This window comes from Echinops telfairi, unplaced genomic scaffold (genome assembly GCF_000313985.2).
Source record: "Echinops telfairi isolate 266 unplaced genomic scaffold, ASM31398v2 ScPeMD7_3533;HRSCAF=4204_0, whole genome shotgun sequence".
Taxonomy (NCBI): Eukaryota; Metazoa; Chordata; class Mammalia; order Afrosoricida; family Tenrecidae; genus Echinops; species Echinops telfairi.
The window spans coordinates 48,802,355-48,828,487 of NW_022107431.1; the positions used below are offsets into that span (position 1 = coordinate 48,802,355).

Consider the following 26,133-nt stretch of genomic DNA (forward strand, 5'->3'; position numbering starts at 1 on the left):
TGCGTTTGGGAGGTTCTTTGTTTAATGGACTCTATGGTGAATCATTATATAAAACAAATCATTGTGTACGACTTGCCTTCAAAGTAATATTTTTAAATTCCTTTTTCCACAAATTTTCTGAAGCCCCTCACATCATTTTAGACCAATCTGTCTTTTCATGAATCAAGTTTCTGACTTATCACTAAAGCAAGATTTGATGACATGATCTATGGGGAGAAAACAAATTTTATTAAGTATGATTTAATACTTAGTTGCATTTAATTTAATAAAATACACTTATTTTTTGGTCTTCTTTCCCCAGCATATTCTGCCCCGCTGGCTGTAGAGACGTAGCAGGAGACATTTCTGGGAATGTGGCAGACGGATACAGAGATGTAAGTAATTGAGGGCAGTGGCAGGGAGGGAATAAGAAGTAGCAGTTGCTTTTTACTCACCCTAACCTTGTTACAGAGCACATTCAAATGAGATATTAAAAACTCTGTGAGGTCGATGCATAATTCTCTCTTCTCTGAGAATAAGTGGAATCAAATAGTAAGTATAGGAAGTTGTCTGTAAATGCATTCCTCTTTATAACCTTTCCAGTTAAGCATAGTGTATATAAAGTACGAAACAAAATCTTTTTGGCACCTAAGAGTGAAATCCTATCTACTCTATGGGCTTGCATGCTTCCTATTGACATTGAACATTCTATTTGGCTAATACCAGAAAAATCAACTCACTGCCATTGAGTCCTTTCCAAATCATAGAGCCTCACAGCAACCCATAGTGACCCTATAGGACAAGTTGGAACTGTCTCTACGGGTACGAGACTGTAACTCTTTTTTTATTTTTTTAAACATTTCATTAGGGGCTCATACAACTGTTATCGCAATCCATACACACATCAATTGTGTAAAGCACATTTTTACATCATTCTCAAAACATTCTCTCTCCACTTAAACCCCCGACATCAGGTCCTCATTTTTCCCCTCCCTCCCCACTCCCCCCTCCCTCATGAGCCCTTGATATTTTATAAATTGGTATTTTGTCATATCTTCCCTGTCCGACGTCTCCCTTCACCCACTTTTCGGTTGTCTGTCCCCCAGGGAGGAGGTCACACACAGTTCCTTGTAATCGGTTCCCTCTTTCCTACCCATTCTCCCTTTACCCTCCCTGTTTCGCCACTCACATCACTGGTCCTGTAGGGTTCATCGAGACTGTAACTCTTTACAGGAATAGAAAGCCTTATCTTTCTCCAGTGGAGTGGCTGTGGTTTAGAACTGCTGACCGTAGGTTTAGCAGCCCAGTGAGAAACCAGTAGACCACCCAGATCCTCTAATAGAACTAAGGACATAGAAATTCACATCACATCGATTGTGGGCAAGTGTAGCCATCTGCTGATATGTATTCGTCCCCTCTGCCTGCCCACCCCAAATGCGCCCCCATCCTAGATTCTAGCGGCTACTCAGATCTGGGGTATGCATGTTCTTCCCAGAGAAAAGTAAATCTACAGAAAATTGCCTATTTAAAGTAAATGCCCTGTTCTCAGATAATCTTCCATTTCTCAGTGTCTATAGATTTCTAACTGGGTAATCGGGTATCTGATTCTCTATTTACATTGCTATTTAAAAGAGTATGGCCTTTATCCTGAAAGAATGAGTCACTGGATCTAGGGGCTACGCAGCACAACACAGTCCACAAAGAAAATGTCATACATATTGTTTTTGTTGTTTTTTAATTTATTTTTAACTGTAAACTGGATGAATGTTCACAGAGCACATCGTCAGTTTCACATCCTGCAGTTCATTCACATTTAGTTTCATCTCCTTCGTTGCAGTGCCCTCAATGTAACATCCATATCCTGTTTCCTCCTGTGACTCCTGTGTCCGTTCTTCTTCCTCTTAACCCGTCTGAGCTCTGTCCTTCAGTGCTGCCCTGTGGATCTCAAAGGGTTGATTCAGGTGTGTAGAATCCACTACTAGTATTGTTCCCTTTACAGACCCCTCTCTGGTTTGACTGGAAACGGAGCCATGGGGGTGAGTTCAGTTCCTGACCTGAAGGGTGACAAAGACAACAGTATCAGGGGTTCCACCAGTATGTATCTGACTAGTAAGGCTGGTTTCTTTCATGATTTTAAGTTTTACTGTGCATTTTTTCTCCCACTCTAACCAAGACCCTTTCAGAGCATTTAGCTGTGGTAGCCAGGTATCATATAGTTCTTATACCTGTGGTCCGTTAATCTGTTAAACTAATGGTTTCCAAGGATTTTCTCTTTTTTTTTTAATCACCATTCTTTCTTTCACATAGGGAGAGACCAAAAGTTGTGCTTTAGATTTTTGAGACCCTGGTAACTACACACTAAATGTGTTAGTCTGGGTAGACTAGAGAAACAAATCCATGACACACATATGTGTATAAGGAAGAGGTTTATATACAAGAAGAATTGAACATTGAGAAAGCATCCCAACCCAATCCAGTCCAAGTCCTTAAGTCCAACACTAGCCCATATGTCCGATACCAATCTATAAAGTCCTCTTCAGACTCAGGAAACACATGCAATGATGCCGAATGCAGGACGATCACAGGCTGGTGGGTAGAAAGTCTTTGGATCCAGTGACTTTGTAATCATCTTAGCACTGGCAGGGGTCTCTCTGTGGCTTCTCCGGCTTCAGAGGTCTGGTTGCATCAGGGTAGATCCATTTGGCTTCTCTAACTTAAGGCACTAGCTTAGTTACATGTTTCTCATCAGCTACAATGTCTCCAGGGAGTGGCAGAGAGAGAAAGAAGTGTCTGCCACCTCCAAGGAGGAAGTACCGGATTTCCCAGAATTCTCAGGAGAAGGCCATGCCCACACAGAGACCTCATTGGTTATGATTTTATTGACAAGCTAGACTCCACCCCTACACTCTCAATCCTCAAATTGACCAACGATTATATATCTACCACACCAAAGTCAGAGTGAACATCATCCCTTGGTGAGTAGCATTTGAAAGCTTGTGAGGGACCATCCACAGTACCACTCTTAGTCTCTTCCCATCCAGGGAAAAGAAGAGTAAAGAAAATCAAAGGCCTGTGGGAATAATCCCAAAGACTAATGGACCATGTGAACCTACCAGGCCATGAAAATAGAAGAAACAGATGGTGCTACCACTACTGACTACTCCAAAAGGGATCACAGTGAAAGCCTTTTGATGGATTGGGAGAAAAATATAAACCCAATAAGGCTCAGAAGCAAGACAGAGACTAGTGGAACTCCCTTCATAGCCCTTCAAGTTTAGAACTAAACTCAGCCCCATAAGGTTAGATACCATATATACTTGAGTATAAGCTGACTTTTTCAGTCCATTTCTTATGCAGTTTTTATGGTAAAATTAGATGCCTTGGCTGATATTTGGGTCGGCTTATACTCGAGTATATACGGTAAGTGCTTTTGCATTTTGGGTATTTCATTCAATGGAATGGAAAAAAACCTATTTGAATTGGTGAGTGGAAAGCTGATTTGTTGTTTAAACTTTCACTCAAATCATAATAAAAAGTAAAAACAAACAAAAAAGCTTGCATCTTTACAGCCTGGCTTATGGCAAGCGTTTTGACTCATTCCAAATACACTGCTGTCAAGCCGATTCCAATAACAAAATGTGAAATTTTCCCCTGTGCTGGGATTTTTTCCAAGCCTTATTGGCAGGCATCTTCATCGGTGAAGTTTGAGGGGGTGAAATATGCCTTTGCTCATATATGTTCCATGGAATAGATAGTTCCTCTCAGCAGGTGACAGTCTCTCAGCGCGTCTTTGATGTTCACTCTGAGTATATCCCAACACAGATTGTGTCCCTTCGATCTTGTTGCTGCTGCTCTGCTTGAAAACTGCATTGTGTTCTCGGTGAAAGTGTGTGTAGTAAGTCAGATGCCCAAGAAACAGTTCACAGGCAGATTGCTCCAGGCGAGGGGGTAGGCTTCCATCCTCCCGCTGTCCTCACTTGGCCTGTTGTCTCCTCTTTGCTTCTGGATAAATATTGACCACATGGTCTCGTATGGTTGGTTGTTTAAAAGAGAACATTCTTTAGTGGGGTCACTGTTTGTTTTCCAGGCCTAACTATTTATTGGACTGAAAGTGACCTTCAGCAATGGCTTCGGCTCCAGGTGACAGTCTAGGGTGAGCATCTCAAGGGTGCTCCATCAGTGCAGTCAGTCTGGTCTTTTCTATGAAGTCGAGTTTGGCTCTGTATTTTTCGTCTACTCTAACTGGGACCCTCTGTGGTGTGTGTTTGGTCAGCACGGTGGGCAGGGTAGCCAGGAACCTTGCAGTATTCCTGACCATGGGTTCAAAGCGGCTGTGGTTCTTAGGAAACACCTGAGCCCTGGGGAAGAGTCTGCTGCCTTTGCTTTTGTTTCCTTTATTCCCAAGGCTGACACGGGGCATTCGTTTGCCTTGTACAGTCTTTGAATCTTAAAGTGATTTTTACTCTCAGTTTTAAGATAGGAGCCCTGGTGGCATTGTGGATACACGTTCAACTGCCATCTCTAAGGTCTTCAGTTTAAAGCTGCCAGCTGCTCCTCGGGAGAAAGACAGGGCTTCCTCCTCCATGTACCGTTACAGTCTCAGAAACCTACCGGGGCAGCTCCAGGGTGCCCTGTGGGGTCGCCGTGAGTCGGCATGGACTGGATGGCAGTGAGTTTGGTTTGGTGTTAGGAGTTTTAAGAGATACTTGGCAAACGTTATTCTTATGATGCCTTAGGAGAATTAAAGAGAAGTCAAATGTTGAAGTAAAATGTTTTGTTTCTTTTCATTAGCTGTGGAAGGGTTGGTTGGTTTGTTTCTATGCAAGAAATTTAGGAATTGTGCCCAACCCAAGGAAGAGCATAATTTTCTTACTTTGTTTTCCTTGCCTCCTCCTGACTGAGATTCCTCTTTCAGTATAACAGGTAAATGGTTTCCTGCATGGTAGATAGCAGAGCAGGCGATCTGCAAGTGCTGGCCAGCTTCACCCACTCACCGGCTTTATACCATGTGCATGTTGAATGATTTCATCTAGAGGGAAAATTTATCTTTTGAAAGTTAACTTCTTCAAAGAACTCTGATTCGTATGTGTACATGTACTGATGCAATGGGTGTGTTAGTTAGCTTTCACGATATAAAAATAATTACCACACTTTCGAGGCTTAAAACAACACACATTTATTTTCTGAGTCTCGGCGGCTCAGGAGGGGTCGGCTCTGCAGTCACCGGCAGCACTGCTGTGTCAGCGAGGGCTACATCTCATCTGAGACGTCACCAGGAAGCTCCCAGGTTCCCCTTCGAGAATGTTGTGTTGGCAGCAGTCCGTCATTTGTGCATTATCAAACTGAGGCCCTCCATTGCTTTTGTGATATTGACCAGAGGCCGTCCACCGTGTCTTGTCACCTGCCATGTGGGCCTTCCAAACGTGGCCACTTGCTTCATCAAAGACTGCAAGGGAGAGTCTCTTAACAAGGGTCTACTTTGGATGGGTTAGACCAGTGGTTCTCAACCTGTGGTTGCGACCCCTTTGAGGGTCGAACGACCCTTTCACAGGGGTTGCCCGATTCATAACAGCAGCAAAATTACAGTTATGAAATAGCAATGAAAATAATTTCATGGTCGGGCGGGGTCACCACCACATGAGGAACTGTATGAAAGGGTCGCGCATTAGGAAGGTTGAGAACCACTGGGTTAGACAGTCGGTAGCATTACTCAGGGAGTGACATTCCTTCATCTTTGCTATTTTCTGTTGGCCCGCAGTTAGAAGCCCCTCCCCATACATCCACATAGGTGTGAAACCCAGGAGGTTGGGGTCACAGGCGTTACCGTGGACACCGTTTTCTACAGTTGATGCCTTCATCTTAGGAAATGTGGACATTTGTCCCAAGTGTTGCCTGGAGGCCGTTTGTAAAACCAAAGCACAGCCTGGAGGTTAGTTGACAGTCTGTAACATCTGCTGAAGGAAACAAGCGTTCTCTCCTAGAGAAGAAAACCCGTGTTTTAGAAGATAGTGATGATCGAAAAGGAGTTGGTAGACTCCAAAGAGCAGAGCTGGGATCAGCAGATGAAAATGACAGAAAGGTCCACTTCGGCAGCATGTAAGGGACAACTGAGCCGTGCCTCGGGGATAGGATGTCTCCTGAAACGGTGAATTTCTAGTCACTTGAAGTGTCAACGATGTGCCAACCACTTCCCAGGGGTACACATATGGGATGGGCTGCTGTTGGGTAAAGAAAAAGGGCAGTCCGTCGGGAAGTGTCCTCTGGACAGAGATGAAGCTTTTCGCGCCTGTAAAGAATTACAGCTCTGCCCCTTCCTCCAGGGCCGCTGTGAGTTGGAATCGCCGCGAAGGCGTGAGTTTGGATTTGGGTATGGGTCAGAGAGTGTGAGTGGGTAACACTGAACATCTTTCTGAAGTCTTCGGAGGCTGCGTTTCTCTCTTAGACTGATACAAGGAGGCATCCCTATTGGTGTGTCTTCAGGGTGCCCGTTAAGTGGTGTGGGCTTCCCACTATGGCTGCCGTGCCTGGAGGGCAGAAGCACAAAGCCTCCAGGACAGTTTTTCTCAGGGAATAATTCTCCCAAGCCTGGCGTCTGCATCGTCTGGTGATCACTGCCTTCTTTTCAGTAATTTTCCACTCCCCCCAAAAGTTCAAGAACTGTTGTAAATGAAGAAAGTAACAGATAGCGTATGCAGTGTGGTCCTGGTTGAGGGGTAGGAAGAGGGAAATGGTGTCTATTGTACACACTCACAGGAAGGCCAGAGGGAAATGTGTCACAATGGTGACTTACAATAGGTGGTCACTAGGTAGTGCTACTATGAATGATTTTTATTTTTGGAATTTAACCCATCACTCGTGTAATGAAGCAGGAGGGAGAAGGGCCTTTCTACTCCTTTCAAGAGTTGCAGTCTTATAAGCTCACAGTTCTACCCTGTCCCAGAGGGAAGGTACTATGAGTCGGCAGTGAGTTTGAGTATTTGTGCAATGAATGAATATTTCTTTTATAAAGAAAATTATTAATATGGTAATTATGAAGACCATACCCACAGGAACAATTTATGAAGGCATGTGTGTCTAACTCTGCAGGTTAACATTCTTTCATAACTATACCAGAATCTTTCAAAATGTGCTTTATTCAACTGTATTGGTTTTGCTTTGTGGTTTATTGAATACAATGCAGAATATTTGCTTATCCTTAATGTCCTTTACATACTGTCTTAGTCAGTACAAGTTGATGTGCTGAAAGGACAACTTTTTTTTTTTTAAGGACTTTTTGTGTGTGTGTTATTTTCTATTTATTTATTTATTTATTTATTTTTAACATTTTATTAGGGGCTCATACAACTGTTATCCCAATCCATACACACATCAATTGTGTAAAGCGCATTTGTACATCGTTTCTCAAAACATTTTCTCTCCATTTAAACCCCCGACATTAGGTCCTCATTTTTCCCCTCCCTCCCCGCTCCCCCCTCCCGCATGAGCCCTTGATAGTTTATAAATGGGTATTTTGTCATATCTTGCCCTGTCCGACGTCTCCCTTCATCCACTTTTTGGTTGGAAAGGACAACTTTTTACAATGATTCAATTCTGGGATGTTTTGATGGTTGTTTTGAAAGTTGTTTTAATCTTTTTTTTAAAAATACTTTTATTGGGGGCTCTTACATCTCTTATCACAATCCATATATTCATCTAATATGTCAAGCACATTTGTACATATGCTGCGATCATCATTTTCAAAGCATTCTCCTCCCACTTGATCCCCTGATATCGGCTCCCCCTCTCTTCCCCCTCCTTTCCCCTCCCGCCCTCCCTCACGAACCCTTGATAAGTTATAAATTATTATTTTCATAGCTTACATCGTCCTCCATCACCCCTCACCCACTTTTCTGTTGTTCTCCCTGGGAGGGGGTATAGGTTGATCCTTGTGATGATAGATACCTCCTCTCTCTCCCCACTCTCTCCTAATCCTCCATTGTTGGCCATGAGGGGTTTCTCTGTCCTGGATTCACTGTGTTTTGGGCTCTTATCTGTAGCAGTGTGCATGTTCTGGTCTAATCCTATTTGTAAGGTAGAATTGGGGTCATGATAATGGGGGGAAGGAAGCAGTGAGGAACTAGAGGAAAGTTGTGTGTTTCATCAGTGCTATACTGCACCCTGACTGGCTCATCTCTTCCCTGTGACCCCTCTGTGAGGGGATGTCCAATTGTCTACAGATGGGCATTGGGTCTGCACTCCTGAAAATTGTTTCAATCTTAACTCGTCCATCATTTGTGGTTCATGAACTTCAGCAAAGCTTGCCTTGGTTAATTTGATCAAATTGTCTGGGATATCCATTGTATTCCCTTTCCTAAAGAATTATTATATTTGATTTAATAAACTTGTTTTAAAGAAACTCATTAACATAAGCCAGTGATGTGGCCTTTTGTACATTTATATCTTAGTGAATCTTCAACCTCAAAAATAGTTGGAAAAGTTTATATAAATTATTACTACTTTAAAGGGGATTTTTTTATAAAAGTATCAGGTTTACTTAGTTTCTTTTTTAATAATGCCAACTTTTTTCAATAAACATCAATCATATTTTGGTTGGTTGAGAGCGATTTTTTCTTTTAAGGACATACTCCTAGGGAGGAGTAATTTTGTCATCATATATGACGGCCATACCTAGTGGCCATTCTCTTGGAGATACTTCCTAGGATCTGCAGAATGCGGAAAATGTACATTCTGGTGTGTTCCCACCCAGAGGATATATATTGGATTTTCCATTATTGAATATGGTGGGAAATGAAAATGCCTGATGGCCAATTACCCAACAAAGTCCTCTTGCCCGTGAGCCTGTGAAGCTGTCCTCTTGAGCCCTGGGGACATGCCGAGTCCAGAGAGCGCTGGACACAAGGCAGGGGTCCTGTGAGGACCATCTCCTCTCCAGACAAGGTTCAAGGAAGACACGGAACCCCAGAAACAGAAGTAGGAGCTGCCCACCAGACTACTGGGCTGATTTCCTTTACATTCTGGGGCTTGGGCAGGGAAGGCAGGTTTGCAAGAACCTTAGTGAAGAGACACTAGGTCTCCTTCACTGGGTCCCCTTAGAATCACAACATGATAGAAGACTAGACATCATCCAGTCCCGCCATTTCATTCTGCAGATACGCCAGGAAGTGGCTTGAGCGTGCAAAGTAGGTTTGGGGGCAGAGCCAGAGGGACAAACCCAGTTACTTCAAGTCACAACTTTTTCACTATAATCAGCGCTTCTGTTTTAGAAACCTCAAGAGTTTCAGGACAACTTCAAAGCTTTTTTAATGTAAGAAAATGCAGGAAGAAGAAAAATGCAAGTAATATTTTTATTGAAGACACTCTTTTCCTCCTAATTCTTTTCTTTATAAGCCAAGAAGTATAGTGATATTTGTGTTTAAGCATTCGCATAGAACTTCTTCTAGTTTGTTGGTGGTGGTGGTTTGAGCAGCAGTTACTTGAAAGACTGGCACACGTGGCCCAATCAGATATGATTTGGGAAATGTGAACTCTGTACTAAAGATCACGAAAGTCTCGATTTTGGTTACAACTACTTTGATTACAAAATAAGCTTTGTCCTATTGGCTCTTCTAATATCGTATATTAAATCTAAGGGATTGTTTCAACCATTACAAATAAAATACACGCTATTAACAGAGAGAGGGACTCCTAAGTCCAATTACTGAAAACAGTTATATTGCCCCCCCCCCTTTTCTTTTTCTTTTTTTTTGTGGCAGTAGCAATCATGGAGAAGTAGAGAATGTCTAAAGCTTACAGAGAAAATGATCCTCACATAGAATTATGCTCATGGGGCCTACAGGACTGTACAGCCCGTGGAAAACATCCAGGCTGTTCCTTTGCTATGCTTCTCAATGAGTCAATGCCAGTGCTACAGTGACCGATTAAGTCAGAGCCAGGTTTGTCAGACCAGCCAGCAGGCTGCTGTGCTGACAGGGACCCTCTCTGGGTGGGTGCAGCAATAGAGATGGAGGCTGTAGACCCTTGCTTGTTCATCATCACCCTAAGACCTTCAGGAAGTTTTCTCTTCCATAGAGTGTCCGCTGCCTTGCTTAAGAATTTATGTTAGCTGCTTTGTTAAAATGTCAAACTTCACTAACAAATGAAGCTGTGGTAAAGGGCTTACCTTCTTGCATGACACAGCGTTTTGTAATTGGTAAACTGAGTCTTAGAAAGTGGGTCATTTATCCATTGCTACTTAACCAGCCACCCCCAAATTTAGAGGTTTATTAGAATAACCATTTGCTGATGTGTTTGTGGGCTATGTATGATTTTGGACTGGATGGCTCTTAACCGTTCCTCACCTGGAATCTCAAAGTAGCTGCAGGCAGTAGGGGATCAGCCGGTGCTGAGGGTCTACGATAGCTGCATGTGGACCACGCGTTATCACAATTGATGCTGACAGGTAGTTGGGCCATGTTAAGTGCAGCAGACCAAAGCAAATGGCCTGGCCTCATTCCACTGTGGCACAAGGAGAGGTGATGACATGAGCCTGTCTATCTGGAAGCATTATTCATTGTGGAGGGGGGAGTAAATCATTACAGAAACAAAATTGCTGAATCCAACTGGTTTTTAAGTAAGCGATGGTTGTTGATATTGCTGTCTTTCAGACCTCTTTATTGTGCAAAGCTGCCATCCATGCAGGAGTAATTGCAGATGAACTGGGTGGCCAGATCAGCGTGTTTCAGAGTAAAGGGTTAAGTGAAGAAATCCTGGCCAACGGTGTGCTCTCCAGGGAGTAAGTACTTTGCCTTTTGTTCTGAGAGGAAGGGACCCCTGAAGGCATAATTAATCAGTTAACAATTTTAAGAGGACAGCAGGGATGTGATGGTAAGAGTTTCTCAATTGGGACAAGTTACACGTGTGTTGAGAACAGCATTCAGGGTTTCTGGGTGGAAGTAGAATGTAGCACATGAAAAGCTCCCTGCTTAAGCTGACAGGTAAACTTCAAAGGCGCCCTTCGGAGGTCCCAGGGCAGAAGAATTCTTCTACTTTCCAATGTGTTAATGAGAGAGAGAATAAAGGCCTATTTCTTCTTAGTTTTTACTGGTCAGTAAATCATGGGTTGTCTTCCATATTTCATAAGATATTAAAGGAGGCAGTGAACGGAAACAAACTCTTAGGGAACCATTGAGCTCTCCCCCAAACTCCCTAGAGATGCCTTTTGACAAATACATTGGGTAGATTAAGAAAGATGAATTTTGTTAACTGATGTGCCCTCTTCTTTATCTGCATCATAAGAAAAAATTCTCCCACGTGCTCTAAATGTTTCTGGTTCAGCTTGTAATGCGTTGATTCCCCAAGCCTCTGGAAGGCATCAATGTAGAAGTATACAGAACTAAATATAAGTTATAAGATTGTTTTTACGGTGAACTGTGTTTTAGTTCCAAAGATCCCCTCTGTGAGCTCCACACATAAGCGAAAACTCTGAGACCCGTAGCTGGGTGTGGTGTTCGCTAATCTGACAGGAAAGGAGATGCTGGAAGCAGTGAGTGAGGAAGATTAGGTCGGTCACCTTCAGGAGGGGGGTCAGCATTGAATTTCATAGGAAGCAGGAAGTGGAGACTAAAGAACATCAAGGCCAGAGAAGAGTTGTAGATGGTAGTGACAACACCAGGCTTGTGACCAACTGGCTGACAGGTGGGGTGGCTGAGGAAGATCAGCAGAGAGCCTCTCAAGGGTTGGTCCGAGGGAAAGGACATCCCTACCCAGACCTTTTATAGACCTGGCCAGCAAGACCATCCACTGAAGAGAGCAAGTTGACAGTCCCCAGGACATACAGGCTAACTTATATTTGTGTCCTTCAACTCCCATGACCTTCTCCTTTCTGGGTGGATATTTAGCTATGAGAAAGCCCCAAGTATTCTTTTCCTAGCACCTGAACCGTCAGAGACATAATAGTCTCAAGTTTGTGCCTCAGAAAAGCTAAGAAACAGTAATACCTTTATTCTTACTGAAGTAAAATTATAAAAGTATAAAACATATACATAGCATACACATACAGGTATGTGTGTATATATGTGTATATACACATACATATTTTCTTTCCTTGAACTCTTTGGAACATTAAATTTTATGTTCTGATTTATAACAAAAGTAGCCACACAGGCACACAGTAAGCCCTTCGTTGTCAGCTGAATTGTGGCATTTCTTGAACATTTGATTGTGAATGAGGTGGAAGTTTACAGCGTGGATCATAGTTTTGCCTGCAGCAGTCCATGCACATTCTGATTCAATGCGTCACTGGCAGTTCCCTCAGGGTACCATCACTTGCCTTGTTTCCTGTTTCCATCCTTCCTTCTTTCCTGCCCTCTGGACTGTGCCCTTGGGTAAGTGCTGCCCTGGTGATCTTAAATGGCTGATTATCCCAACACAGCACTTAGGGTGAGTTCAGTTCTAGACCTGAAGGGAAAGGGACCACAGTTTGGGGGGTCCCATCGGTCTCTATCTGACCAATCAGCCTGATTTTGAGTTCTGTTTCACATTTCCTCCCACTCTATCCAGCACCTTCTGTAATGCCATCCTTGTCAGAGCAGTTGGGATATATATGGTTCGTTTTATTGCTACTGCGGTGTGACACATGAAGAAAGTTATAGGCAATGGCCTTAATTTGCTGACCTCCAAATAGAATTGAAGAACTGGCCTTTGGGTTTAAATCTGTTTTTTAGATTCCCTTGCCTATGTTTTTTTAAAATATTTGAATTATTTTTTTTAATCATTTTATTGGGGGCTTGTGCAACTTTTATCACTGTCCATCCATACATCCATTGTGTCAAGCACATTTGTACATTTATTGCCCTCATCATTCTCAAAACATTTGCTCTCCACTTAAGCCCCTGGCATCAGCTCCTCATTTTTGCCCCTCCCTCCCCGCTCCCCACTCCCTCATGAACTCTTGATAATTTATAAATTATTCTTATTTTTGAATGATTAACTTATAGGAAAATAGGATAATAAGTTTAACCTGCACCACTTGAATTTTACCTTATTTTGAAAAAAATTCCATGTGGTAAAACTACTGAGTTGCAAACTTATCCCTTCCATTCCTCCTGCTACATAACGGTACCCAATACACAGGAACTAGCTTTATAATTTGAAATTCAAATTTCATACAAAAAGAAAAACACCAAAGTCTAAGCCAGTAATGAATGAATTTGAAAGCATTTTCCTCCATCTTCATATAGTTATTTCAACAAATTTTCCACAATGATTTTTGTTTTGGTGGGAGGAGATAGGAAGTCCAAACTAAATTAGGTTTCTTTTTCCGTCTGTGATTTTGTATTGAGCGGAGAAGAGTCGACTGTATATTAATAGTCTCTTCCCCTCACTTAGATTCTCAAATCATCAGGGAGCAGTGGTGTTTTTTCTATCGGTGTTGTTTTGCTGTTGGGGAACCGCTGTGCATGCGGTCATTGAACTTCTGTTCCCACTTGTGATTGTTTGGCATTCAGGAAGACACAAAGAAGGAAGCGCTGCCACTGAGGAAGCAGGGTCCCTAAAGTAGATACACAGGGTTCTTCTGGGGTTCATCCCAGGTCAGGTCACTTCCTGGACTTGCCGAGCCCAGGACTTGCCGAGTCCAGAATGGAATCAGGAAGAGGCAGTGATCTCACTCGGAGGATGGTGGCTGGGACCACAGAAAGAAAGCCGCCTTTTATGTTTACATCAGCTGCTGCTGCTGCTGCTGCTTGTATGTGGGTACTTTTATATCTTTGGAATAATAGTTTTATTGGCATATCCTTCACCTGTCATACACTTTAATCGTTTGATCATATTAAGAAGTATACAGTCATCACCGTAATCAATTTCAGAACACTTTTTTCTTTCTCATATGCATTGTTAGCTCATTCCCCCCACCTCCCCTGCCAGGCCCCTGGGTAATTATTCATCCAGTTATCATCTCGGTAGATTTACCTATCCTGAATGTTATGTACAGAAAATCATACAAAATACAAGTAGGAAGCAAGCAAAGCAGCAACACTGATTAAGCAAAACAGGAAACCCTCGATCGAAAAGAAAGCGGGAAATATTGAAAACGGAAATAACTTTAAAAATGGGTCAAAGATTAAATATAACATTTTAACCCAACTACCTCTGCTGTAATTGACTTTACAGTGCTCTCTGTCTGGTATAAGGCTATTCTTGTCCCTGGACCATGGGCAGAGGGTATTCACCTAAGGCTTACTCTAGGTTAGGACATGGCAAGCAGATTTTGGGCTTACACTGTAACTCGTAGCCTTCTGCAAACCGGGTGTTCAGAATTTAAACTCTAATACTATTCACTCCTTCACATTTGGGTTTTATTATTTACAGTCTTTGCCTCACACAGGCTGGTGTGTTTCTTCTATGTGGATTTAGATGGTTGCTTGCTGTAAGACATCCTTTTTCAACCCCCACGTCAGTCTGTTCTTTCTGATAAACAGGCACCATCTGGTTTCTTCGCCACACTTTTCTATAGCACCCATATCTTCATGAGGACTAGTATCAAGTAGAGCCATGTCATAAGAACCAATCGTTCCTAGATTATGTGTGAGACCGAAATCCATTCGTATATCTATGGTTCATAAATGTCTCTGGATCCCTTTAGAGATATTGTTATCATTTTATAATATAAAACATTATGAATAATCCCCTTGGGGCATAAGGTAATTCTATTGATGGTATCATTAATTTAGTGAATGGTATAGGATCTTAAATATTGTTGGGAAAAGGAGATTATACAAGTATAGGCCAGCTTCAGACCACAATACATGAATTGTTGACTTGTACAGATTAAACTTTTAAGTGACTGGACACTATTTACATGAATAATGGGGGTGGATTGTAGGCCCAAACTTCCAGTAACATTCATTCACAAAGGCAGTACCTGCTTACCAGACTACTGTTGATTGCTTCTGGAACCATCTGGGAAGACTAACAATTCCTGTAAGTTGATTGAGTTAATTTACCAAAGTGTGAATGAATCCTCAGAGCCCTAGAAAATCAGAAAAAGATGGATTTCATAAGTTCCCCCATGAAAGTAAAATCTACTGTAGGGTCCAAGAGGCCAGAGTCTCAATATGGATGAGTAGTGGGACCAGCGCCCAGTTACTGCAGGTCAGTGAGCTTCTGTGATTTTTCTCCAGCTTTAGCTTAACATCCAGCATTAGGAGCTGCTATTAACTTGCTTCAGGAGCCACCTGGAAAGACTAGCACTTCCTGTAAACTGATGGAGTTACTCTATTAAAGTGTGAATGAGTCAAAACCCTCAACCTTAGGGTACTCCCACTTTTGGAAGAAAAGGCTTATTTACTAATAGAACCTTCTAAGTCAGTGGTTCTCAACCTTCCTAATGCCGCGACCCTTTCATACAGTTCCTCGTGTTGTGGTGACCCCCCAACCATAAAATTATTTTCATTGCTACTTCATAACTGTAATTTTGCTACTGTTATGAATTGGGCGACCCCTGCGAAAGGGTGTTCCACCCCCAAAGGGATCGCCACCCACAGGTTGAGAACCGCTGTTGTAGGTGGTGCTATTGAAGCCTGTGCCAGACAGCTGGAGTGCAGAAGCCTCTTTGCTGGCTGATAATGGAGGAGAGGGCATTTTCGCCTCTGAAGTTACCTTCTTTCTATAACAACATCTCTTTGTTCACAACAGTCTTAAGTATTTTAAACTTGTCATGGCAGTGGAAGAGGTCCTTGGCTGTCAGGGCCGTCGCAGTTATTATTTGGACTTACATTGGGTCAAATTTCAAATTTAATACTGAGTAGAGGTACATTTGAGAAAACAGAGAGGAGAAAGATTTTAAATAAGTCTAAATGAAAATTTAAATATGAATAACAACAACCCCTGCTTTTTAAAAAAAAGCATTTTATTAGCACTTCATCCACATGTTGTACAAGTCGATAATTCAATCATATCAAGAAGAGTTGTAAAATTGTCACCATATTCAATGTAGAACATTTTCTTTTTCCTTGACTCATCATTATTCATGTAATTATTTTTCTTCTAATTGTGGCAGAAATATACACAACCAAACATTCTCCAATTCCACAATTTCTACTTGTCTAATTCAGGGCCACTGATTATACTCTTTGTGTTGCACAGCCAGTATTGATACCCTTTTCCAGATGACTCCCCCACCCCCTGCTTTCTTTGAGTCCCAGCCGAGCTGGTTCTCCTCCCAGGCCTGCCGTTGGCGTGGAGCTAAGGCAAGTTCCATGGCCCAGCTGGGTCTGAGTTTTCTCACCTGAGAAAGGATGGCTGCCTCTATTACATTCCATGCTTAGGTTATCCTAGAACCTGGCTGGGGCAGACCAGGACTTACAGAGTCTCTGGCTGAGGGAGATGAAGAATATGGAAGAGAAACTATTCCAGGAGATGTGTTTACTAGAATGAACTTTTGATGGACAGATGTTTAAACTTGTGGCAAAAATATTTGGGGGTTCCTGTGGGTTTCCCAATTTGTTCATCTCACTGTTCATTCTTCTAATATAACTTTCAAAGTTAAGATTTAAAATGATAAGCGACACTCTCAGATTATAAAATGACCCTAGCATCTCTCTTTCATGTTTACCTCCCGATCTAACATAGTAAATATTATGCATGGAAGGAAATTATGACAATTCTAAATTTCCCATTCATTTTTCATACCTTGGTAAGGGATTTAATAATAAAAGTAGACCTAGTTTGGGACATTAGCTATCTCTTCTTTACTGAAGGAAGGAATTACGCAATGAGATTGATTTGATAAACTCTCCCATGAACATAAAGCAAACTGTAAGGCCCAGGACGGCAGAACCTCGATACCAGGCCCAGTAGGCCTAGGGCCCATTGCCGCCCAGTTCAGTGAGTTGCTGTGATTTTTCTCTAACTATCCCTTGAAATCCAGAAGTAGGAGATGGTCATGACTTTGCCCTGGTTGCAAGAGCAGGCAAGAGCATGACTGGAGAGCGACAGATACCGGGCTGAGCCTACCCGGGAGGACCAGTGCTGGGGCAAGATGCTACTGTGAGGCAGGCAGGATAGAAGGCAGTTAAAGAAATGCCATGCTCAGCATTTCTCCTGAATGTAATTGTCCTTGCTTTGACCATGAGTGGAGTGTTTTAAAGTGACTGTGAAGCCAAGGAAGTTTGCAGAGTAGTAATCCTTTCTGTCTCCAGCACCATGTATTCCATATTAATTCCTTAAGATTCAGGGTTGTTCCTGACACTGCATATCTGAGCATTCCTACCGAACCCAGTATGGTATGGTGGAAAGAGCTCAGGAATTGTATTCAGAAATGATGTCTCAGTCTTGGCCACTTGTCACCCGGAGGACTGAGGAAGTGCTTACCTACGGCGGCCCCATCTGTAAGACACTGATGGTGTGATAGTGAAATGGGTAGCGGGAACTAAAGGAGGCGTGAGGCCGCGTGAAGTATCACACATCGGAAAGCTCTGGCATTACAAGAACAAGGGAGCCGCCCCCCCCCCCCCCATACTGCCAGCTCAGTCAGAATGACACCATGGAGCAGCTCACCTCTTTCTGTTCCTGTATTTCGTTTCAGTGGTTTCCTGTCAGACAAGCGATTTCATTTTGCTTCCAATGGTAAGGATCATGCTTTCCTTAAGAATTCCATATTTTAAAATTATTAGTGACCTTTATTCAACTTCTGTTGTGTTTTCACTCCCATTATATATAGTGTTATTTTTTTGTATCTAAAAATTTTGAGAGTATTTATAGTAACTTGGAAGACTGGTTATAAAATAAAAGGCTTTTTTATCAAACTGTTTCCTTTAGTTTCCATTAGTACATATTTAAGATAAAATACTAGATACTGTTAAGAGAATCTGAAAACTAGAAATATGATTTAGTTCATAAAAAGCCAAAACTTTAGTTAAGCCAAGACCTATGCATAAACATTACACATACATAAAAATATCTATCATCAATCTATCTAGGACCAATAGATATGATCATAATAAATGGAGAATAAAATAATGTTTCAAGGATTTTGTCTTGCTCAGAACCACAATCAGTGCTCATGGAAGCATAGTCAAGAAATCAGATGGCATACTGTATTTGTCAAATCTGTCGCAGATGACCTCTTTAAAGTGTTGAAGAACAAGGATGTCACTCTGAGGACTAAGGTGGATCTGACGCAAACCATGGTTTTTTCAATGGCCTCATATGGATGTGGAAGTTGGACATTGAATAAGGAAGAATGAAGACTTGAATTATGGTGCTGGTGAAGAGGACTGAACATACATACCATGGACTGCCAAAGAAAAACATTTGTGTCTTGGAAGAAGTATAGCTAAACTGCTGCTTAGAAGGAAAGCTGCAGAGACTTACCAGGAAAGACCAAACCCCGGAAATGGACATCAAAAGTAGCGAGGCAGAAAAAGAGAGGAAGACCATGAACAAGACGGACTGACACAGTGGCTGCAACAATGGGCTCAAACAGAACAACAGTTGTGAAGATGGTGCAGGACTGGGCAGTGTTTCCTTCTATTCAGTTGTGCATTGGGTCTCTGAATCGAACCAACTTGAAGGCACCAAACAACAGCAACAGATATAGATAGATAGATAGATAGATAGATAGATAGATACAGATAGACAGACAGATAGATAGATAGACAGACAGACAGATAGACATAGATAGATAGATAGATAGATAGATAGATAGATAGATAGATAGATAGGCAGATAGATAGACAGACAGATAGACAGATAGACACAGATAGATAGATAGATAGACATACAGACAGACACAGACAGACTCACAGGTAGATAGACACATAGATAGGTAGATAGATAGACACACAGACAGACACACAGGTAGATAGACACATAGATAGGTAGATAGACAGATAGACAGACACACATGAGAGGGCTTTGTGGAAATTTTCTGTATCTTTTTTTTATGAACTTTTGAAGCCTCCTTGTATATAATATAATGGTTTGATTCCAGAAAATATAGAGCATTCCTACAACTTTGCAACAGGAGACCCAAAAAATGGACAAAAGATTTGAGTAGGCTTTAACTAAAGAAGATAAGCAAATGCCCACGTGAAAAGATGTTCATTAGTCGTTGTCGTTAGGTGCCATCACGCCACTTTCAACTTCTAACCACCTTACAAACTAACTGCCTCATCCGTTCCAAGACTAGAGCTCTTGGTGGAAGCAGGCTGCTTCAACATTCTCCCCAAGCTAGTTCAAACCACTGACCCTTTAGTTAGCAGTTGAGCACTTAACCACTGTGCCACCAGGATTCCTTCTCAGTAGTCATTAAACCAGAAACCAAACCTGCTGCCAGCAAGTCACTTCTAATTCATAATGACTGCGTGGGGTGTCCAAGACTACATTTTACAGCAGCAGACAGCCAGCTGTCAAACTTGCAATGAGTAGCAGCCCAGTGCCTAGCCCACAGTAATACAGGGCTGTCTCTGATCATTAGACTTGAGGGAAATGCCAATTAAAATAGGATAATGAAGTACCATTTCACTCCCACTAGAATGACTGATGAAAAACCTGAACAACAAATGTTAGCAAGGATATGGAGAAATTGGAACCCTCTTCGACTTCTGGTAGATGATAGAATGGTGTAGCCTCTGTGGAAAAGACTGTGATGGTTTCTGAAAAAGTCAAATATTGAATTACCATATGGTTTAACAATTCCTCTCTGAAACACATATTCAAAAGAATCCAAAGCGGGAGTGCAGCTGCTTGTACATCATTGTTCTTTGCAGCACGACTCACAAAATGTGGAGACGGCCTCAATGCCCATCAGCCAAATAATGAAAAACAAAGTGCTGGACATGGATCACGTGGAGTCTTGTTCTGCCATAAAGAGAAATGAAGTCCTGGTGAATGCTATATGAAGAAACCTTGATATCATTACACTAAGTGAAATAAGTCAGTCACAAAAGACAAATATGTCATCCCACTTATATAAACTATCTAGAACTGGCAAACAAACAACAATCCAAGTTTATTGGCTGCTGCCAAAGGGGGGAGAATATAAAGGGGCACCGAGTTTCTGATAAGGGTATTAGAAAAATCTGGAAAGGGAAAATTGTGATCGTTATCTAATATGATAGTTGTTTAACATGTACCATTCAGTGACTAGTTATTGTAACTCAGTGATCCATGGGAAAAGTATTGATACAGTGATTATTTTGTTTTATATATATATATATCTTTACCACAGTTTTTTCTTTCAAAAGAAAGAAAAACAAAATGTTGTAGCAAAATGGAAGTCTGAGTTATGAGAACAAAAAAAATCCTAGGAATAAAAGAGTTGATTTAATATTAGGGTAGAAGAATATCAACGTAATACTAGATGCATTAAAACAAAAAGCAAACCACATCCACTGCCACCTAGTCAATTCTGACTCATAGCAACCTTACATAGGGTTTCTGAAACCGTGGACCTTTACCAGCACTGACAGGCTCGTCTTTCTCCAGGTTAGAGTTAGCGTTAGGAGTCCAGCATTTAACCAACAGTGTGAAATGAGGGCGCCTTCGAAAGCCTCATGGTACTTTTTACAAAACCATTTTATCGATATATAATTGCATACCATACAAACCAGTGGCTAGGATATAGTAAAAAGGGTTGTGTAATCATCACCACAATCTCTTGTATCCAGTATTATTAGCTCTCCATCTCCCTCACCCTCTCCTGTCATAACCCTAAAAACTATTAATCTGGTTACTGTCTCTAGAACTTCAGTGCACTATCCATTGTGCTGCAGAGCTACCTGTTACTGTCTGCATACATTCACCTACCCTGTATTTCATATCAAGAAAATCATACCAAATTTTATACATTTTTTTTCTCTACCAACAACACAGAAAAACTTAAACCCAAAGAAAGCAGAAAATAATAAAATCGAGAAAAGGTTAAAAATAGATCAAAAGGGAAAACAAATGGTAAGATGTTCAATTTTAATCTAACTACATCTGCAATGTGGAGCCCTGGTGGCATAGGGGTTACACATTGGGCTGCTAACCACACATCAGCAATTCAGAGCTATCAGTCACTCCTCAGGGAAAAGGTGGAGCTGTTTACTTTCATGAAGAGTTATAGCCTTGGAAACTGACAGGGCCAGTTTTATCCTGTCATATAGGGTCTCTGAATTGCGCTACTTGATGGCAGTGAAGTTTTTGTTTTATAGATGCAGTGTTACATTTTCCAGTGCATTCTGTCTGAAGACAAGACTGTTCACATCCGTTAGTCGTCCAAGGGAATTCAATAGAGGCTTAATCTGCTTGGGGGCTCTGCAAATGGATTTTGAACTTTCCCTGCCATTGATAGCCTCTACAAACTGGGTACTCAGAATTTAAGCTCTAATACAATTCCCTCCTCTGGACTTGGATTTTATTGTTTACAATCCTTAGATCACATAGGCTGCTGTACCCTTCCCATGCACACCTGGTTGACACTTCACTTAGATGGGTGTTTGTTTTATAACAAGCCCTTTAGATTCCAGACACTCTTCTTTCTGATAGTAGGGCACCATCTGATTTCTTTACCACATTTTGCTATGTCATCCATTTCTTCAGTGATCACTTTATGAGGACAAGTGTTGAGCAGGGCTATATCATAAGAACAAATTGCTCCCGGATTCAGGATTATGATTAAGTGTGAGCTCAAAATCTATTCATATATATAACATTATATATATCCATTATATCAACCTTTATCAGCTTCTTGAGAAATAATATAGATAGCCTGCAGGGAACATTTAGTAATTCTAATAATAATATCACTAATCTACCCATTGGTATAGAATCTGAAACATTAATGAGAAAAGGAAAATATACATAAATAAGAAGCTTCCTAGACTAAAATACATGCAATGTTACTTACACAGATTACAAAGTTAAAGTGACTGAACACTGCTGAGGAAAGCAATTGACGTCTGGACACAATGCAAACATGTTGATCACACTCATTCACTGAAGCAACACAATGTCGAGGTACTTTTTATAATGCTCATTATATAACTATATCTTAAATGTCTGACTTTCCCTTTTTACCTAGATTGTAGCAAATCCTTGAGTCTGGAACCTAACAGGCAAATCCGAGCTTCTTCCTCATGGCAGTGGGTCAGTGAGGCTGGAGAACAAGTTCATTGGTCTCCCGGTCGAGCACGGCTTCAGGATCAAGGGCCTTCCTGGGCTTCCGGGGATAATAGCAGCAACCACAGGCGGCGAGAGTGGCTGGAGATAGACTTGGGAGAGAAAAAGAAAATAACAGGTACTGAGGGGAAGCACGGTAGCAGTTTTGTAAGTGCAAAACGACTTTTGGTAGAAATTATGGTTCCATTTACATAATTGCCTTTGTCTAATGCAAAGGACTTGACATGGTTTGAAAATGTGAGCAGGCTTCACGTGGCTCCGGTGAGAACTGGGTGCACACTGTGTCAACGCAGTGTTTTCCTGATGGATTATCGTCACTGGCAAAAACCCTTATCTGGTAGACCGTCAACATGAAAACACTTGTCTAGCTCCCGACTTCTCAATTTGCCTAGGAAAAGTGGGTCTGTAAAATACTGAGCTTTCAAAAGAGACTCGAATACAGCCTGAAAATACAGTACATGCATTCAATGTGTTAACCTCTTTTAAGCGCTAACCTGCAAATAATGTTTCCTTACAAGGAATTAGGACCACAGGATCCACACAGTCAAATTTCAACTTTTATGTTAAGAGCTTTGTGATGAATTTTAAAAACAACAACTCCAAATGGAAGACCTATAAAGGAATTGCAAAGAATGAAGAAAAGGTGAGAGAAGCCTGAGTAGTGGGAACAAACCGCCAAACCTCTTGGTCCATGTGTTTACATTGTATTTTCCATTAATAAAGGACAATGACAGTCCTTCCTTGAGCCTGTGCAAATAGGAAACTCTTAAGAGATATTTGAAATGTATTTCTCCCGTACTTCAGAATGAGATCATTGTGATTTTGCAGGGAGAGGATAATTGGTAAGTAGAAGTCATCGCTTTAGTCTGAATTCGAGCATGGGGGAGACTTGAGATTGGCAATTTCTATCAGGACACGGTTAAAAGTTATTTGAATTAGAATGGGATAAGAATTGGCAGAGTGTGTTCTTGAGGATAATGATCAATAGAACAATATTGATGTAGAAAGAGCAAGGTAAGTATTGCAACCAGGAAAGTTTAACTGGTTTATCCAAAATGACACTCAAATCAGAAAACAGCTGAGAAGCACCACCTGAGTAACTTGACCTTTGTTTGAAAGGTTGTATATCATCAGCATACCAAAAAAACAAAAGACAAATTCACTGCCATCGAGTTGATTATGGTTCATAGAGACTGCAGAGGACAGGGTAGAATTGCTCTTGTGGGCTTCTAAGTCTGTAAGTCTTGACAGGAGTAGAAATCTCTGTCTGTCTCTTGTGGAGAGACTGGTGATTTCAAACTGCTAACCTTGTGATTAGCAGCCCGATGTGTAATGACCCCCACCAGGGCTCTTTGCATGGGTGCACCTAATTAGGTATGAACAGATTGTAAAGACTTAAAGACTAACAAAACATTCAAATAAAGTAACTTCTCTTTCAGGTGTTCCAAGGCAATTCTAACTTCCAGGACCCCGTGAGGAACAATTTCATCCCCCCCATCGTGGCCAGATACGTGCGGGTCATCCCTCAGACTTGGCACCAGAGAATAGCCTTGAAAGTGGAGCTCATTGGCTGCCGGATTACACCAGGTGGGCTCAGAATGAGTCGATTCGGTATTTGATTTGGGCCATTTTCTTTCCCAGGTTCTGGTTTCTTTCCATGTGATTTCCTAACATCCCTCCTTTCACAGGAAATAACACCCTGCAGTGGCGCAAAACAAGCCAGACGACTGGGGTTTTCACGAGGAGAGAAGATGAGACCCGCACCGAGCCCACCCCTTCAGAGAAAACAGCCACAGGTATGGCAGCTAGATTGCTTTGTAGGCTCCGTCAGGGGCATAGCTGGTGCCCCAGCCAGTGTCACAGGAATTCAACAGTTTATTTTCTCGGTCATAAATATGTGGAAGCAGACAGTCCAGTAGTATTTGCACATGTATAAAATGATTTATGTTCATAACACTTATTTCAACTTGCAATTAGAAAAATATGGCCAACAAACTTAAATGTTTTCAAATACTAGGTAAATATGTTATCTGAAATACACATTGAAGTATTCTTTCGCTATAAGAAAGAATAAAAAAACCCAAAATAAATAATAAAATTTTAAAAAGAAAGAATAAACACTTTATGTTTTTAATATGGAAAGCTCTATGAGATATATTGACAAGTTTTTACAAAAAGGAATAGAATGATCCTATGTAGCATGTTACCATGTATGCAAAACCAAAAACCAAATTCACTGATCAAGTCAGTGCTGACTCATAGTGACCCCCTGTGGGTTACTGAGACTGTAACTGTTTGTGGGAGTAGAAAGCCCAGTCTTTCTCCTGAAGGAGCTTCTGGTGGTTTCAAACTGCCGACCATTCAGATTGCAGCCCAACACATAACCACTGTGCCACCAGACTTCCTGCTATACCATCAGTGCAAAGAGGGGAGAAAATAATATAAATTTACAAGTTTACTTTTTCTATATGTCTGGATAAATGTCAAGAAACATAATTTGGTAGAAGTGTTCATCTTTTTTATGTAATGATCATATTTAAAGTACATTTTAATAAGATAATTTTTATGTTAGCACTATTAAACGTGAAAAGATTTTTAAAATATAAAGAACAAAATGAAAAAACCCATAATCTATATATTATTCATTCATATCCCACTGTGTCCGGTCCACTGTATTGATATATATAATTTTAAGGAAAAAATGGGAGTATACCATATATTCTATAGCAAGTTTTACTTAACATTGTATTATGATAATATTTTAATGTTTATGATAGTTGAGAAACAATTATTAATCATCTTATTTTTTTCATAAGGATATATTATCATTCACTTAATCATTCCCCTATTATTGGATGGTTAAGTTTTCAAATGCATAATCCCTTATCACTCTTAAAAGTAATAGTGCCATATTTACATAAATTTTCATCCATATAAAAATTATTTATCTCCCCTTTGATAAAACTAGGCTTTTCCACTTCTGATTATTCTTTATATCCCCCAGCACCACCCACTAGGGATCACACAGAAAGAAGGGTATAAAAAAAATAAATATTTCTGCTTTAATTGCAAAGTATTTACAAACTTGGGGCTTGCTTCAGTGGTCATTAAAACCTGGCCCTGCCAAGGTGGCTCCAGCCTATACTGACTCTACAGGACAAAATAGAATTGCCCCAAAGATTTCTAAGGCTGTAACCTTTCAGGAAGCAGACCGTGACTTCTGTCTCCCACAGAAGAGCTGGTGGCCTTTGGTTCTTGCAACCTTTCAGTTAGTAGCTGAGCACTCACCCACTGCACCACCAGCTCCTTTTGTAAAGCAGTGGTATTAGGAAACTCAGCCTCGTGTTTCGAGTCTGGGGCAAATGCAGTGTGAGCCAGTGTCATTTCCTTTCAGTCGGTGGCTCTTATAGGACAGGATACAGCTGTCCCTGTGAATTTCCAGGACTGTAGCTATTTACCAGAGTAAAAAGCTCCATCTATCTCCCACCACTAGGCTGGTGGTTTCAAACTTACGACCTTGTGAATCACAGTTCAACTCGTTACCACTACACCACCAGGAATTTTACTGATGTGGAGGGTGCCTGAATCTTCGTTGGGTTAATTTCCCAACCTCCTGTACACAGATATTGTACCAATGAATCTAGAGTCTTTGAAACATCCTCCTTAGTGGGTCCAATCAGCATAATGTCATCAATATAATGGACCAGTGTGACATTTTGTGGAATAGATAGGTGATCAAGATTCCTTCGGACTAAATTATGGCACAGGGCAGAAGAGTTCACCAGGTCTCTGTGAGTCTATGGGGCAAAATCTGCCCACCATCTTGAAGGACTGGTTGTATGAGCCAACCTGAGTTCCACATTGTGCATAAATCACTTAGCTGTCTAAATAATTTCTGAGTCTAAGATAGGCCAAGAGTAGCCCTGGTCATGCAGTGGTTAAACACTTGGCTGTTAATTGTGGCTCAGCGGTTCAAACCCAGCAGCCTCTCTGTGGGAGAAAGATGTGTCA

The 26,133-nt window shown here is 41.3% G+C and overlaps 1 protein-coding gene across 1 annotated transcript in view; it reads left to right on the top strand.

Moving 5' to 3' along the window:
* DCBLD1 (discoidin, CUB and LCCL domain containing 1) overlaps positions 1 to 26,133 on the top strand; it is a 53,136-nt gene that overhangs the window by 19,641 nt on the left and 7,362 nt on the right. Inside the window, exons 5-11 of the mRNA XM_013004494.3 lie at positions 302 to 374; positions 10,623 to 10,750; positions 17,543 to 17,583; positions 22,025 to 22,240; positions 22,641 to 22,765; positions 23,562 to 23,709; positions 23,811 to 23,918. Of these exons, the coding sequence (XP_012859948.2) occupies positions 302 to 374; positions 10,623 to 10,750; positions 17,543 to 17,583; positions 22,025 to 22,240; positions 22,641 to 22,765; positions 23,562 to 23,709; positions 23,811 to 23,918 (839 nt within the window). The remainder of the gene's footprint in view (positions 1 to 301; positions 375 to 10,622; positions 10,751 to 17,542; positions 17,584 to 22,024; positions 22,241 to 22,640; positions 22,766 to 23,561; positions 23,710 to 23,810; positions 23,919 to 26,133) is intronic.